This window comes from Malus sylvestris, chromosome 10, assembly GCF_916048215.2.
Source record: "Malus sylvestris chromosome 10, drMalSylv7.2, whole genome shotgun sequence".
Taxonomy (NCBI): Eukaryota; Viridiplantae; Streptophyta; class Magnoliopsida; order Rosales; family Rosaceae; genus Malus; species Malus sylvestris.
In genome coordinates, this window is record NC_062269.1 from 42,454,857 (window position 1) to 42,469,857 (window position 15,001).

The 15,001-nt window shown below is 39.6% G+C and overlaps 4 protein-coding genes across 4 annotated transcripts; 2 read left to right on the forward strand and 2 right to left on the reverse strand.

The window, feature by feature from the left end:
* Positions 1-99: 99 nt before the first annotated feature.
* Positions 100-3,665, forward strand: LOC126585799 (fumarylacetoacetase). The gene is made up of 14 exons (XM_050250329.1): positions 100-422; positions 511-589; positions 734-792; positions 875-999; positions 1,093-1,167; positions 1,482-1,557; positions 1,673-1,772; positions 1,858-1,917; positions 2,010-2,080; positions 2,181-2,243; positions 2,341-2,405; positions 2,769-2,865; positions 2,986-3,111; positions 3,382-3,665. The coding sequence occupies exons 1-14, from the start codon at positions 216-218 to the stop codon at positions 3,442-3,444; spliced, it is 1,266 nt and encodes a 421-aa protein (XP_050106286.1). The 5' UTR covers positions 100-215; the 3' UTR covers positions 3,445-3,665.
* Positions 3,666-8,051: 4,386 nt separating this feature from the next.
* On the forward strand, positions 8,052-8,945 carry LOC126585800 (BAG family molecular chaperone regulator 5, mitochondrial). Its single transcript, XM_050250330.1, has one exon. The coding sequence runs from the start codon at positions 8,116-8,118 to the stop codon at positions 8,752-8,754; it is 639 nt and encodes a 212-aa protein (XP_050106287.1). The 5' UTR covers positions 8,052-8,115; the 3' UTR covers positions 8,755-8,945.
* A 192-nt stretch (positions 8,946-9,137) lies between these two features.
* On the reverse strand, positions 9,138-9,744 carry LOC126585801 (uncharacterized). The gene is made up of 2 exons (XM_050250331.1): positions 9,708-9,744; positions 9,138-9,643 (listed from the first exon to the last, which is right to left on the reverse strand). The coding sequence occupies exon 2, from the start codon at positions 9,577-9,579 to the stop codon at positions 9,241-9,243; it is 339 nt and encodes a 112-aa protein (XP_050106288.1). The 5' UTR covers positions 9,580-9,643; positions 9,708-9,744; the 3' UTR covers positions 9,138-9,240.
* A 515-nt stretch (positions 9,745-10,259) lies between these two features.
* On the reverse strand, positions 10,260-12,133 carry LOC126585802 (V-type proton ATPase subunit e1-like). The gene is made up of 4 exons (XM_050250332.1): positions 11,967-12,133; positions 11,652-11,807; positions 10,746-10,793; positions 10,260-10,587 (listed from the first exon to the last, which is right to left on the reverse strand). Exons 2-4 carry the CDS (start codon positions 11,747-11,749, stop codon positions 10,521-10,523), a joined length of 213 nt encoding a protein of 70 aa, XP_050106289.1. The 5' UTR covers positions 11,750-11,807; positions 11,967-12,133; the 3' UTR covers positions 10,260-10,520.
* Positions 12,134-15,001: the final 2,868 nt, after the last annotated feature.

The window sequence follows — 15,001 nt, forward strand, 5'->3', positions numbered from 1 at the left end:
AACTACGTTACAGCGCAAAATTCGATATCCCCAAATATAATATTACCTTTTTATCCTTTAAAAAATCCCAAAAATCATATTAAAATAATAAACGGAAAGAAAAGCCAAATCTACTTCTTCGGGCTGCTCATATGTAAAGTCAGCAACATCACTCTCCATCTTCCTCACCGCAAAAGCTAAGCTCGCCCTTCCGCTCAACGACGCCGTTTTACAGCATGGCTCTTCTGACGTCCTTCATCGAAGTCCACCCGTGCTCTCACTTCCCCATCCAGAACCTCCCGTACGGCGTCTTCAAGCCCCAACCGGGTTCGCCAGCTAGACCGGGCGTGGCCATCGGCGACTACGTCTTGGACCTCTCCGAAATCGCCGCCGCCGGGTTATTCAACGGTCCGATCCTCGTCAACTCCGATTGCTTTCATCAGGTCCGTTGATCATTAATCGCAGATTACTTTTAGTTGACTAAGATGATGATAGTGATTAATTATTAATTACTCTGTTTTGGTTGATTAGCCTGATTTAAACAAGTTCTTGGCGCTTGGACGGCCTGCGTGGAAGGAAGCTCGCGCCACCATTCAGAAGCTGTTGTCATGTATGTATGCTTATTAATCAATGTGCTTGTTGAAGTAATCATGTATGTATGCTTATTAATCAATGTGCTTGTTGAAGTAATTAGGCTTAGTTTACACTTAATTAAGTTGCTAATTAAGATTTATTTGGTTAATTACTGGTGCAGCTACTGAGCCGACATTGCGTGACAATGAAAGTTTGAGGCAGAAATCACTTCTTCCATTGGTACCTGAAATTTTATAATCCTGCTTAGATTTTCAATATATTTTATTCAAATCATTCATGTTTTATGTGGATTGATGTGTAGAGCAAGGTAGAAATGGTTCTTCCGATTACAATAGGGGACTATACGGATTTCTTTTCGTCAATGCATCACGCGAAGAATTGCGGGACCATATTTCGCGGGCCACAGAACGCGATTCCACCAAACTGGTCTGTGGATTTTGAATAACTCATTGAACATGATTTCTTATTTTAGTTTTTGTATTGTTTTTTCAAGTTAAGGAAGTCTTATTTGATGTCCAGGTTCCACCTTCCAATTGCATATCATGGTCGAGCTTCTTCGATTGTTATCTCGGGAACGGACATTATTCGACCAAAGTGAGAACTTATCATTTATTTTTGTAGCTTTTAGATACATTGAATATGCAGGGTGAGTAAAAATTGTTGAACTTGTCTATTGGTAGTAATAGTACTTCAATTTCCAAGAATTGGTTTCAAGGCCAAACTTTTCCGTTGATGTTTTGTTGATTGCCTGCGTATATATTTGATTTATGAGCAAGGTGATTTTGGTCTTATGTCACGTTCTTTATTGAATCGGTGAAATTTGTCCATCCAATTCTGATTTCAGATGGTATATTATACTTATTGGATTTCAATCTTAAAGTTTACATTTTTTATTCCTCTTATCACAGAGGTCAAGGTGCTCCTACTGGAAACTCTCCACCGCCTTTTGGCCCTTCGTTGAAACTAGACTTTGAGCTCGAAATGGTTAGCCACTTATGCTATAGTATAACATTTTAGTGTAGAAGTAGAAATCATAATTACGGTTATGCTTATCCCCTTTTTATTTACTATGTCATGTGGGTTCTCATTTTGATTGTAGGCTGCTATAGTTGGCCCTGGAAATGAGTTAGGAAAGCCGGTGGGTGTTAATGAAGCAGCAGATCACATCTTTGGACTTGTGTTGATGAATGACTGGAGTGGTATGCTTGCCTCTTGCCTTAATAGGTTTTAATCCTTCATGTTTAATGTTTGGAGCTGCTTGATAATAAGTTGGTGTTTTGACAGCTAGAGATATTCAGGCATGGGAATATATTCCCCTGGGGCCTTTCCTTGGGAAAAGCTTTGGTAAGAAGCGGAAACTATGATGCTGAATTCTTCATTTATTGATTTATAAGTGTGTAAACTGACATTAACTTTGTGTAAAATGTGAATATCAGGGACTACAATATCCCCTTGGATAGTGACGCTGGAAGCTCTAGAACCTTTTCTTTGTGATGCTCCCAAGCAGGTGGTTGCTCATATTTGCATAATGCATACCCACATAATTCAATCTTTCTTTGTAATTATAAGTCATAGAATATTTATGCTATGTTCACTCTGACTCGTAGGACCCCCATCCGTTGCCCTATCTGGCTGAAAAAATCTCCCAAAATTATGACATTTCATTGGAGGTATTTACCAGCTCATTGCAATTTGTTTCTTTTAGTTAATTAACAAAGTTTATGGTTTCTTTTACCCTTGACGATGGAACTGCCATTTTATTGCTAGGTTCAAATCAAACCTGCTGGACAAGATGAGTCGCATGTGGTCACAAAGAGTAACTTCAATAATTTGTAAGGATTTCTCCCCAATTACTTCCTCAAGAGTCTTTAATCTTTAGCTGAGATAAGTCTTGCCCTGTTGACAACTGTTGGATAAGTAACCTAGAAGATGGTCGTAATCATACTGCCTAGCGTTGAGATAACTTTTCCGTGGTAGTTTCCTTTTGGTTAGGATAACGGACTTTATATTCATCACCAATCTTTCTGTAGTTCTACTCTTCTTGGGGGCATCATAATAAGTGCCTTTTAGCTTTTGTTGAACTAATCAGGATGCCTAAGTAATCGGATGAAGGAAAATCCATGGTTTTGTACTTTTTATTTTGTTCTTGCGTGCTTCATTTATAGGGTGTCTTACCTTGTGCACCTCATTTACAGATACTGGACATTGACTCAACAGGTAGCCCACCACACTATCAACGGCTGCAACTTAAGGCCAGGCGATCTCCTTGGAACAGGGACTATCAGTGGGCCTGTATGGTTTCAGTTTCTTTTTACTAATTCGTACATTCATGTGAAGTTATACTTGACTATAAATTCGTGGAGTTTTCTTTTATTGCTAGAGTGAATTTCATTCACTTGTGTATCACAACAGGAGCCCGATTCTCTTGGATGCTTGTTAGAGTTGACGTGGAATGGACAAAAGCAGCTGTCATTAAATGGGACACCTCGTAAATTCTTAGAAGATGGTGATGAAGTCATCATTTCTGGGTTTAGCAAGGTTACTGTTGATACAAGTCTTTTTACATGTTTAATTACATTTTACAATCTCTTTTACATACCGCTTGCGGTCTCGTCATGCTGTATATTGTTCTTTCTCCTATTGTTGTTCTGATGCAATGCCTCGATATGAAGTTTGCCAGAATTTTGGAATGAAACAATATCCACGCTACCGTGCATAACATGTACTTCATACTGCCATCGGGTCCTGTGAACTTGTTATGCAGCAGGATTATCAGTCTGATTTTTACGTTTGATGTTTTGATTGTAGGGAAATGGTTACAACGTTGGCTTTGGGACTTGCTCCGGAAAGATTGTTCCCTCACCTCTTTGAAGACTTTCTTCTTGGCCTTTCAAGTAATCAGTCAAAGTACTTGTATTCCATTAGCAACCTCAATTTCATATGTTGTTGGAGCTGTGTACCATGTACTCTGTAATTCACTTGGCCTTTGTTGTTTTGTAATTCTAAACCATGCGCAATACAGCCGACCTTACTTAGTGGAATAAGGCGTTGTTGTTCTGCTTTATGATAATCCCCCTACTATTTCCTGTTTACGGTTTAGTGCTCTCTCTTTCTATACATTTAAATGTGGATGTCACCGGGGGCTGATGGACTTAGAAACCAATGTGGTCCTTGTAAGACCCTTAATCATAATCACCAAGACCAAAACATGAACTACAACTTAGAGAGAAATATTCAATTTATGTATCTGAGAAACACAGCAAGAAGAACATACCTGCACTTGTAGCAGAACCCGAAGCCATAGCAGCAAACTTTCAGTGTACCTTCTCTTCTCTCGCAGGTTATCAAGAGCTCGACTTATAAATAGGATTAAGTCCAGAATATGAGCATTACCCTGTGAGAAGAGAGGCCACTATATATATACATATAATCTTTACCATAACTGATTAGGATTCCCTATCAAAATCCATGTAGGAAACAAATTCTTGTCTCCTTGTTCTGATCTTCATGCTGTACAGAATCCCTCTTCATAAGGGATTAGCATTCCTTTTATTAACAAGACTTTTCTATCCAATTGAACACATATAGCCGGTCCTAAAACTCCTCTATCTCATACTCACATTCTTACATTCTCCCACTTGAGTATGAGAACAGTTTTAAGTACTCAGCCAAGTCAATTATGTGCAGATAGAAGTGATCACTAATCTTGTTAATAAAATTTCAATCACAACCAGCTATCATACATCTCAAAATGCAGAACGCTTGTAACTGTATTACCACAATAAAGCAAACAGGTTTTCAAGAGTTACAGACATTCAATTTGTATGCTCAACGTTGTGAACTTGATCAATATCAGCAATAAGCAAAATAATTTGCTCCCACTATTTCAAATCATTGTCAGCAAGATGTGAAACAAATCTTTGCTTCAAAACAATGCATGAATCAACAATTCATCACTAAATGCTTTAAACGGAGAAACCATTATAAAAGCAACAAATGAATTATATCAAACTTTATTTTGTTCGAAATAATAGATCATCATAACTGATCTCAATTCAATAAAACAAACAAAACAAACTAACAAACCTAATACTATCCAGCCATAAGATTTTAAATTTGAAATTTGAAACCTGTCTATATCACCACACCAGCTCTCTGAACTTCACAGCAGCGAATAAACAGTCATAATAAGACTAACGAATTACTCCCACTGATCAAAGGATTCAAGTATTCCCATCCGAGAGACATGCGTTTTAAATACTCCAATCAGCAATGCTTTAGTCAAAGGATCCGCAATCATTGCTTTTGTGCTTAAGTGCTCCACCTGAATTGCTCCTTCTCAAACCTTTTCTCGGACCTTGAGGAATTTTACATCCATCAGTCTTGAAGCTGAAGTTCTCTTATTGTTCTTGCTAAAAAATACTGCAGAATTGTTATCACAATACATCATGATAGGCCTTTGCACAGAATTTACAACTTTCAAATCTGTCACAAAGTTTTTCAACCATACAGCTTGTTTCATTCCTTCAAAACAAGCTATAAATTCTGCCTCCATTGTCGATGTTGCGATGATAGTCTGTTTTGCACTTTTCCAGGAGACTGCACCACCACTTAGCATAAAGATATAACCTCCAGTAGATTTCCTATCATCTACATCACCGGCTAAATCAGAATCAGTGTATCCAACTAACTCCAATAGCTCATTCCTGCCATAAACCAACATATAGTTCTTGGTTCTTTGCAAGTATCTCAAAACTTTCTTTGCTGCTACCCAATGTGTCTCTCCTGGATTTGCTTGAAACCTGCCCAATATTCCAACTATAAAAGCAATGTCCGGTCTTGTGCAAATAGTGGTATACATCAAACTTCCCACTAATGAAGCATAAGGCTTATTCTTCATTTTATCTATCTCCATAGGCGTCTTAGGACATTGAGCCTTTGAGAATCTGTCTCCCTTGTTTACTGGCACTTCACCATTACTGCAGCTTGACATATTGAACCTCATGAGTACCCTTTCTATGTATCCCTTTTGTGATAAACCGAGTAAATTTCTTGATCTATCTCGAACAATTTCAATACCAAGTACATAGTGTGCTTCACCAAGGTCCTTCATTTCAAAATTCTTACTGAGCATGGTCTTAGTGTCTTTGAGCAGCTTCATGTTAGAACTGGCAAGGAGGATGTCATCGACATATAACACTAAAAATATAAAACTAGTGCCTGAAAACTTAACATAGATGCAATCATCTAATTTGTTTTTTCACAAAACCTTGTCCTATAACTACTTTATCAAACTTTAAGAACCATTGTCTTGATGCCTGTTTAAGCCCGTAGATTGACTTGTTAAGTTTACAAACCATGTCTTCTTTCCCCTTTTCAACAAATCCAGGAGGCTGCTTCATGTAAATGTCTTCGGCCAGTTCACCATTAAGAAAGGCAGTTTTGACATCCATTTGATGCAGTTCCAGATTGTAATGAGCCACAAGTGCCATGATAACCCTCATAGAATCCTTGGAAGAGACGGGAGAAAAGGTGTCATTGTAATCCACCCCTTCCCTCTGAGTGAATCCTTTTGCAACTAACCTTGCCTTGTACCGTTCAATATTGCCGTGAGCATCTCTTTTGGTTTTATAAACCCATTTACACCCAATAGCCTTGAATTGAGGATTGGAATCCACTAATGTCCATACCGAGTTTTTTGACATCGACTCCAATTCCTCCTTCATTACACTGTGCCACAATGATTGTTGAGAACTATTCATGGCCTGAGAATAAGTGAGAGGGTCATCTATATCACCAAAATCAAACTCATGCTCCTGCAAATAAACATAGTCATTTGACATTGTGGTTTTTCTGATTCTTGAAGATTGTCTCAATGGTAATGACGGATCATGGAGAACTTCAGTGCTCGGATTCATTGGTGCATCATCAGTTGGAGTTGGATCCTCTTGTTGCTGTGGTTGGGACCCAAGATCAATTTCCATTCTGTCAATATCTTCTGGACAGTCTAATTGTTCTTCCTCCAATTCAATCATGGAAGCAGGAGTGATCAACATTTCTTTGTAAGAATTACTGCAAAAGGACTTCTCATTTTGATCAATCTCTTCAAAAATGAACCTGCCCTGTGATAAGTCTGCAATATCTTGATCTTCAAAGAACCTAGCATTGTGAGTTTCATGAATCCTGGTGTGAGCTTGAGGACAATAAAACTTGAAGCCTTTAGATTTCTCTGAGTAGCCAATGAAATAGCATGATTCTGTCCTTGAGTCCAATTTCTTCTCATTTGGATTGTAAATTCTAGCCTCAGCTTTACATCCCCAAACATGGAAATGACTAAAACTGGGCTTCCTGCCATTCCAGATTTCAAAAGGTGTTGATGAAACCGCTTTGCTCGGAACTCTGTTCAGTATATAAGTTGCTGTCTTCAATGCTTCACCCCATAGGAATCCTGGTAACTTTGATCTTGTCATCATGCTTCTTACCATTCCAATCAGAGTTCGATTCCTCCTTTCTGAAACTCCGTTTTGCTGTGGTGTTCCTGGTGTAGTGTATTGAGCAACAATGCCTTGTTGTTCAAGATAGAGCGCAAACGGACCCTTGTGTTGTCCAGCCTCACTGTACCTGCCATGTACTCTGTAATTCACTTGGCCTTTGTTGTTTTGTAATTCTAAACCATGCGCAATACAGCCGACCTTACTTAGTGGAATAAGGCGTTGTTGTTCTGCTTTATGATAATCCCCCTACTATTTCCTGTTTACGGTTTAGTGCTCTCTCTTTCTATACATTTAAATGTGGATGTCACCGGGGGCTGATGGACTTAGAAACCAATGTGGTCCTATGACCACTCGACGTTCAAGAAATATACATGTATAGGTCTTTCAAGGACCATTCGAATATTTGATACGGGTCCTTTTTGTGCCTACAAAGTGTTTCACATAATGTCTGCTAGGTATATGTCAACAAGTTGTGTTGACAACACTCAACAAATTCTTTTTATATCACTTATCAGATTATTTTGGCATATGTTGATATATGTTGACATATGCATGACTTGATTTGGCTGATAACAATAAGTTCATCAAGTGTACGACGAAATCTTTGTGAATGAACTAAAATAATTTTGTGGTGGCCTGTTTTTATCCAAAATCTTGTATTTAACACTAGAATTCTCTAAGATTCGAATCTTAAATCCGCCCTGTGATGTCACCAATGGCATTGATCAGTAGCTTGATTGAAAAATATGAGATAGGTTATTAGCTCGAGACGTCACCGCAACATATCTAGCTGTGCATGTACTGTGAGATTAAAGATGCTTTCGCCGAAAAGCGTTTCTTCCAAAAATGAGAGGGTGGCGTGTGGGTCCCGCAAAATTAACGGACGGGAGCGATTGGTGCTGAATGCTGTTACGCGCCAAGAGTATTCAAGAACCTTCTACTGTTTCAAAAAGACCTTTTTCTTTTTTCTTTTCGAGAAAGTCGTTTTAAATTAAAAAATGATTTTCATTTTTCACACTCACTCAAATTCACCAGGGCTTAGCCGAAGATGATGAAACCCTCTCGCAGTCGCAGGCTCAGCTTCTCCTCCTCCGCCTCCACCACCGTCACCTACACCCTCCACAATGACCAACCTGCCCCTCCCGCCACCACCGAAATTCCCATCCAGTCCTCGGACACCCCAATTCCCATCACCCTTCACTTACCGCAATCCACCGCAGCCATCAAAATTCAGTCGGCCTACCGGGCCCACCTCATCCGCACCCACTTCAAAACAATCGCAGCCGTCCACTCCGAGGCCGACGAGTTCCAGCGCCTGATCCAACGGCAGGACACTGTCGACGCCGTTAGGACAAGCGAGCGCGAGAAGCTGAGGATGAACGAGTCCCTGATGCGGCTGCTGCTGAAGCTGGACTCGGTCCCCGGGGTGGACCCCGCGGTGAGGGAAGCGAGGAGAAAGGTTAGCCGTCGGATCGTGGGGCTGCAGGAGATCGTGGACGCGATCGTATCGGAAGACGTGGATGGCTTCTGGGGTGGCAGAGACGGTGGGTTTGGGAGGAACTGGGACGACGTCCTTGCAGAGATGGAGGAGGAGGTGTGCAGGGATAGAGGAGGGGAGGAGATGGAGAGGTATTGCGCTCAGTATCTTGGGTTTCGGTGCTTGCAGCGATTTTTGCAGGAGCCGTGATCTGGTTCATCGCCGACACTGCTTTGCTTGCCTACTCTGTTATCTGTAGAGTGACACAGTCTACAAACTACCGACCGCAAATTGTAACTTTGTACTTAGTTTGGACCCTTCTTTTTATAGTTCTATTCTCCATGCACTTAAATTCATCGGTTTAATTATGAAATATCGTAAATATGCGTTATTTGCAAGCAGGGGAATGAGTTCATCGTTAGACGAGAAAAATATAAAAAATAATCTTCCACATCACAAAAACTAAAAGGTGTCGCTTAAGTAGATGTGTATTAAACCTAGCGAGTTAGAGCAGTGTGCTCATTCTCTTGCGCCCACAACTCAGATTTTGGTAAATTAAATTAGAGCAATTTAGAATATCGACGCATTGACAATGAAATGAACATGAGAAAGATAGATTTCTGAATTCATAAATCATAATATTCATACGTCAAACAGAAACATACAGGCTTTGTTGTTCTTCTTGAGAACGCTCATCTACGACAACATGCAGCTGCACTTGCAGCGTGACATGCACCTCTTGCAGTCGGAGAGCTTCGGGGTGCCACAATCACAGTTCTTGATGCAGTTGGCCCTCGAGCTGCCGCCCCACAAGCATCGAGCCATACAGCGCAGAACCGGCGTGCATTCTGGGCAGCTGAACTTCATCTGATTTACTATACAATTTCTGCATTGACTGCCGTCTGGTGGGCAACTTCTGCATCGGCTGCCGCCTGATGGGCAACCCTTAGCAGCCGGAAACACAACCAACCACAGCAACAGAAGCAGCGTCAGCTTCAGCGGCCCAAGAGCTAGTGCAGGCGGCCTCTTCTCCATTACCTGCTTCTGAAATGTTTGATCTTTGCTTGCTCGAATATATATTAAGAATGATTTTCGCACGCTCTTTTTCTCAGAGAAAATGAAATCACGACCTTATATTATTGTTTGTTATGTGAATCATTCACTGGATCAAATCAATATAAAACAAATCTGCGGCATTGCTTGTTGCCTCACAGTTCAACTAGATCCTCACAGTTCAACTAGATCATTTAGTGCCATTAATTGCTATGTATTGGTTTGCACAATGTTATAATATCTTCGCGTACATCTATGTCTTCACATCAGAGACGGTAAGTCCATGCTGTAGGATATAGAATTATAGATGAGAGATTTTTCAATTTGCCCATAAGACGTGTGGTAATGACATGTGGTGTACCACTTCGTATTTCAGGCACACTGAAAAATCTCTCGATATAGATAAGATTGGTATAAATGGTAGATCCTTATCGTATTGTCACATGACGTTACTCTTGCACGTATTTTTGTTTAAAATCTATTTATATCTGTATCGTATTGCAACATGCTGTTACTATTTTACGTTTTAGTTTGAAAATCTATGTATTATAGTATATCAGTGTACCACGTACGACATTATAATACACGAATAACAAAATGAGACGAACCGGAAAAACCGAAAAACCCAATTCTTTTCTTACACAACCCTCAGGCAATCCGAGTTTCATGCACATAGAACATGGCAAGGGATCGACATTTTATTTCACATCAATAAAACAGAGGTACATACAAGCCGAAACTGCAAAAAACAGACAGGTCTATCACCCTGTTTACGGAGGATGAAGCAAACAAATGTAGCGGTACAATAAACCTACTTATCAAACTAACTCTCTTCGAAAATTATACATCCAAATCCCGAATGGAAAGTCTGAGACAATGATGCGTGACCCAGTTCTGCAGGAACAAATTCTTCCAAACACACTTCACTCTCCTTCAGTGAGGATCGGAACAATGAGTGGTTTCATCTGTGCAAGGTATACGATTGCCCACCTACCAAGTACAAAGGGAGCATGCTAAGTCAACATCCAGGTGGGAAAGTTTGCAAAGGAGTAACATTAAAAGTTCACCAACTGAAGCAAATCCAAATTGATAAAATTTTCCCAAAAAGTTAACAGAAAAAAAATCAAAGGTAAGAGTCGATGACATACATCATCCAACAGCACACTACCGCTGTGATAACTAGTGTAAGGTGAAGCCTGCACAAGAAAAAACAATACGTTTAGCTTTAAGAGGATTTGAAACATGCCCCCAACACCGGAAAGGTCCAAAAGTGTTTGAATCTTAATCATGCAAACAACATTGTGCGGTAAGTCTAGATGTAGACATGGAGTAAACATCAAAATCAACGCCGCCTCATCTCATTTGATGCAGACAGAAATGTTGAGGATAAATCTATACATATTTCACGAATGTAACCAATAAATCTAACTAATCAAACATAAATTCAACGGGATCTCCTTGATGTGTCTAACTAAAACTCTCACTTATCTCCTAGGATTTAAAATGGTGAAGAACAACATTATCAGTCTTCCTTTCCCACACATTCCACAGATTTCCTTCCTTAGGAAACGATAGACTAAAGTTTCACAATAACTCATCGACAATATTATTACATGAACACCATGAAACATTTAGAAAATCATGCAACATAAATCAAATTATCGAACCCGATTAGCATGTTTCAGGTTTCCCATATCAAAGCATCTCCTGACCAAAACTCTCCTCTTCTTTCCCGACAATCTATGTGGTAGATTTTCCCTACAATGTCATCCAACAAGAAGGGAGCTACGATTCGCTAAAATGCAATGCAAATGTTTCTAAACCCTTAAAAGATCCGAATTCCATCACCGGAAATCGGTTCCAATAGCATAATCAACATACAGACTATAATGGTTTCAATCTGACCATCCCTAAACTCTAAACATCATTAAAATCCAATTTAACATCCTACCAACTTCAAAATATTGCATCAACAATTGGAAAACAAGTTAGAAAGCTAAAATCTTTGGATTCAGAAATTAAAAGAGAAAACTAGTAGAGCAAATAAGACATACAAATTGGCCGATGCGCCTCTGCCACAGCAGATTCTGACCATGAGGGAAGCAATTACGCCCACCATTGCAAAGATCAGAGTTGTAACTACAAAACCCATTTCAATCTTCTCCAATTCCGACACTTTCTTCGAACAGTCAAATCCACAAACAGTTGATCTGCAAAAAGCACAATCATCTTTCTATAAACCTGGTCACAGATCAGAACCCAGTTCGATTTTATCGTACTTAAATCCAATTCGACCTTCAAATTAAATAAATGAGAGGCAGAAATGCAATAGGAAAAGAAAGAGGGAGAGCTTAAAGCTTTGTGGTTACCGCGAATGAATGATATGATTGTCTTCAAAAACAATTTGTACGTTGCCTGAGGCTCCAAGCCTCCAACCTCTGATTTTGGGCTGTGATGGGAAGGAGATGACGAAGATTGGGATTTTTTGTTTTCTTAGAAAGATCAAATAAATTAAAAGGTCATTTTGGTACTTTTAACCGAAATTTCTCCCATCTACTATAGCAAGTTCCTAGGGGCCCAACAGCATCCTCTCCGATCTTTTGGTGAAGATCTTGGAGATTCGTAAATTGTGTTCATTTATTGTATTTCGTATGATCAGTTTTTGTTAGGTATTTAATTTTAAATAAAAATATTTAAAATGATTTCTGACCGCACGATATACGATGAACGGGTATGATTCACGAATTCCCGGATCCTCACAAAGAGGATCCGGATTCACTAGGTGCCTAGGGCCGTGTTCCAAAGCATCCGATCGGAAACAGCCTTCCCAATTTCCGTCATAAATTTTAGAATTGGTCCACAATTTTCAAATTCGGAAATTTTGGCAGGTTCGAAAATTTCAGAATTTGAGTAATCTCAAAAATTTCTAAACTTCAAAAGATTTTTAAGTTTTCAAATATTCTCAACTTTTTCGTACGTGCAATTTATTGTTTTTTCTTATATTTGGTATATGGTTATGCTTAATTTCCTAGTTGAAGTTACATTCTTAAATGTTACCAGGCAGATTTACTAAATGTTGGAAGTTACATTATTATAAGTGTTCAATAAGCATGTGCTTCTGTTGAATTGTTACACCAGCAAGATAAATGGCGGGTTTACTAAATGTTGAATTGTTACATTATTATTGATCCGCTCGATTGTTTTTATGAGACAGGGTTTCAGGGTTCGGAAGTGGAAGCTGATCGTTAGAAATCTTCCTTTTGAGGTTCTTTGCTTACTGGGATGTAGTTATTGAACATAATTCTAATACAGGGTCTGTTACCATCATCCAGTATCGTTTCTCGCTCAATGAAATAAACTCTTCTCCTTCCCTACGTTCTTACTTTTATTCCAATTTGCAGGTTATCGAACGGTTTTACATTTGTACAATTCACACGCAAACAGGATGCAGAAAATGTACATTTTTGATTCGCGCTTTACTTTAGAGTAGTACTAATGAAGTCGTAGGTTCTGCACTGCCCAAAAGGAACAAGAAGCCGCCTGTTGATAAATTGGTTCATGAGCTTAAGAAGACATTCCTGCAAAAGAATCCAACGCTACTGATGAGATAGAAGAAGGAGATGATCTGGATAGAACAATTTTCATAAGCAATCTTCCGTCTGACTTCAATAAAGAAGATGTCAAACAAAGGTTTTCGACCTTTGGGGGATAGTGCAATCTTTTACCCCAGTCCTTCAGGTCACAAAGTATTTCTTATATGTAGATTGATACGATTCTTGCATCGTTTGTTGCGTTTGAAAGTACATGTGATATTATGTTTTGGCAGGAAACGAAAAGGAAGGGGTTTCTCATGTTTGAAACAAATGATGCAGCCAGTTATGCTGTTTCAGCCGGGAATGCGGCATCTGGCTTGGGAATTTCTCTGAAGGGTTAAGAATTGACAGTCTTGTGCGCTTTGGTTAAAAATTGGGCTCAAAACAAGGAACTGAATGTGGCCAGAAAAGAGGAGCTGCAATCTCTATGTAGCAAAGTTTATTTCTTTGATGAACCTCCTGGCTTTATCTAGATTTTATAAATTGTGTCCTGAATGATTGCCATTTGGTTTCTTCAAAATACTAACAGGACGGTCTTATTCTCGAGGGAACTCCAGCGGCAGAAGGGGTTTCAGCTACTGATATGTCGACATGCTAAATGTAAGTGTTGCTGATCTCTTCGTTCCCCTACATATATGCAACATGTTGTAGTGAATTTCTGAAACCATGCAGGGCGGAGAGGAGGATGATGAAGAAGCTTCGATCTCCAAAGTATCACGTTTCAAAGACAAGAATATTTATAAAAAAAATTGCCTAAGTCCCTGACTGCAAAAGAACTGAGCAAACTTTGTATCGGTGCAGTTACCTAACGAGCTATAAAACAAAAACGAGTTATTCTAAAGGTTCGTTAGTAGCTACGATTTGCCTGCCGCTAGCTATACTAATTTGTGTAGTGATTCTTTTCCTTTTTGGCATAAGATCTCCCTCAGTTGTATTCAACGTCAACCGTGAAGATAAAGTTCTTGGATGACCTATATGAAGAAAGGAAAGCTCATAGAAACTTTTGGTCCTCAACATCACCCGATTGTGGAGTTTGCACTTGAGAATGTTCAGAAGTTGAAAGAGCGAAAAGCTTAGCTACAAGCGCAGCGGTGTGCAGCCCATCATGATCGTGTTCCAAAAGACGTGAATAGTCAGTTCAACGAACGGAAACAAAAAGGTGACAAGCAAAAAAAGCTGGGTGACTGCTCAGTTCCAAATACAATTGGTGATGATGGAGCTGCCACTGAAACATAGAGACCTTCTAAGAGGCCGAAAAATGGTCATCGAGATGGAACGGGTGGTGGAAGATCATTTGAAAGTAAAACCATCGCCGTTGATGCTCGCGGTTCAAAATCTTCAACAAAGACAAGTAGGCATCAGAAAAAGAGGAAGCTATGGGAGCGGAAAGCGGTGGAGGGGGGAGAGAATGTGATGAGAAGAAAGCTGACAAAGAAGAAGAAAGATCCATTAGGGCGGGATGTTGCAGACAAACTCGACATGCTGATCGGACAATATGGATCCAAGTACAAAGTGTCAGAGAAGCAAGGCTGGCGTTGCGCTGGTCTTTACTTAGAAATTGAAGCAATTAGTCTGGGCTGGGACCACAAAGCAAAAGACACTTAGAGTTGACCAGACCAGCAAAGTCTATTGGACTACACAAACAGAGACAAACTAGGCTTCAACGTTAATGTTCTTGTCGCCAGCCACAAAAGTAGTTACGAACTTACGAGAAACACATTACCATTTATAGAAGTCGAAGTAATCACAAGAATGAGAGACATAATCATCTTCAATCAAAATGTTTTCCAACTGTATTGCTCTTTTTAACC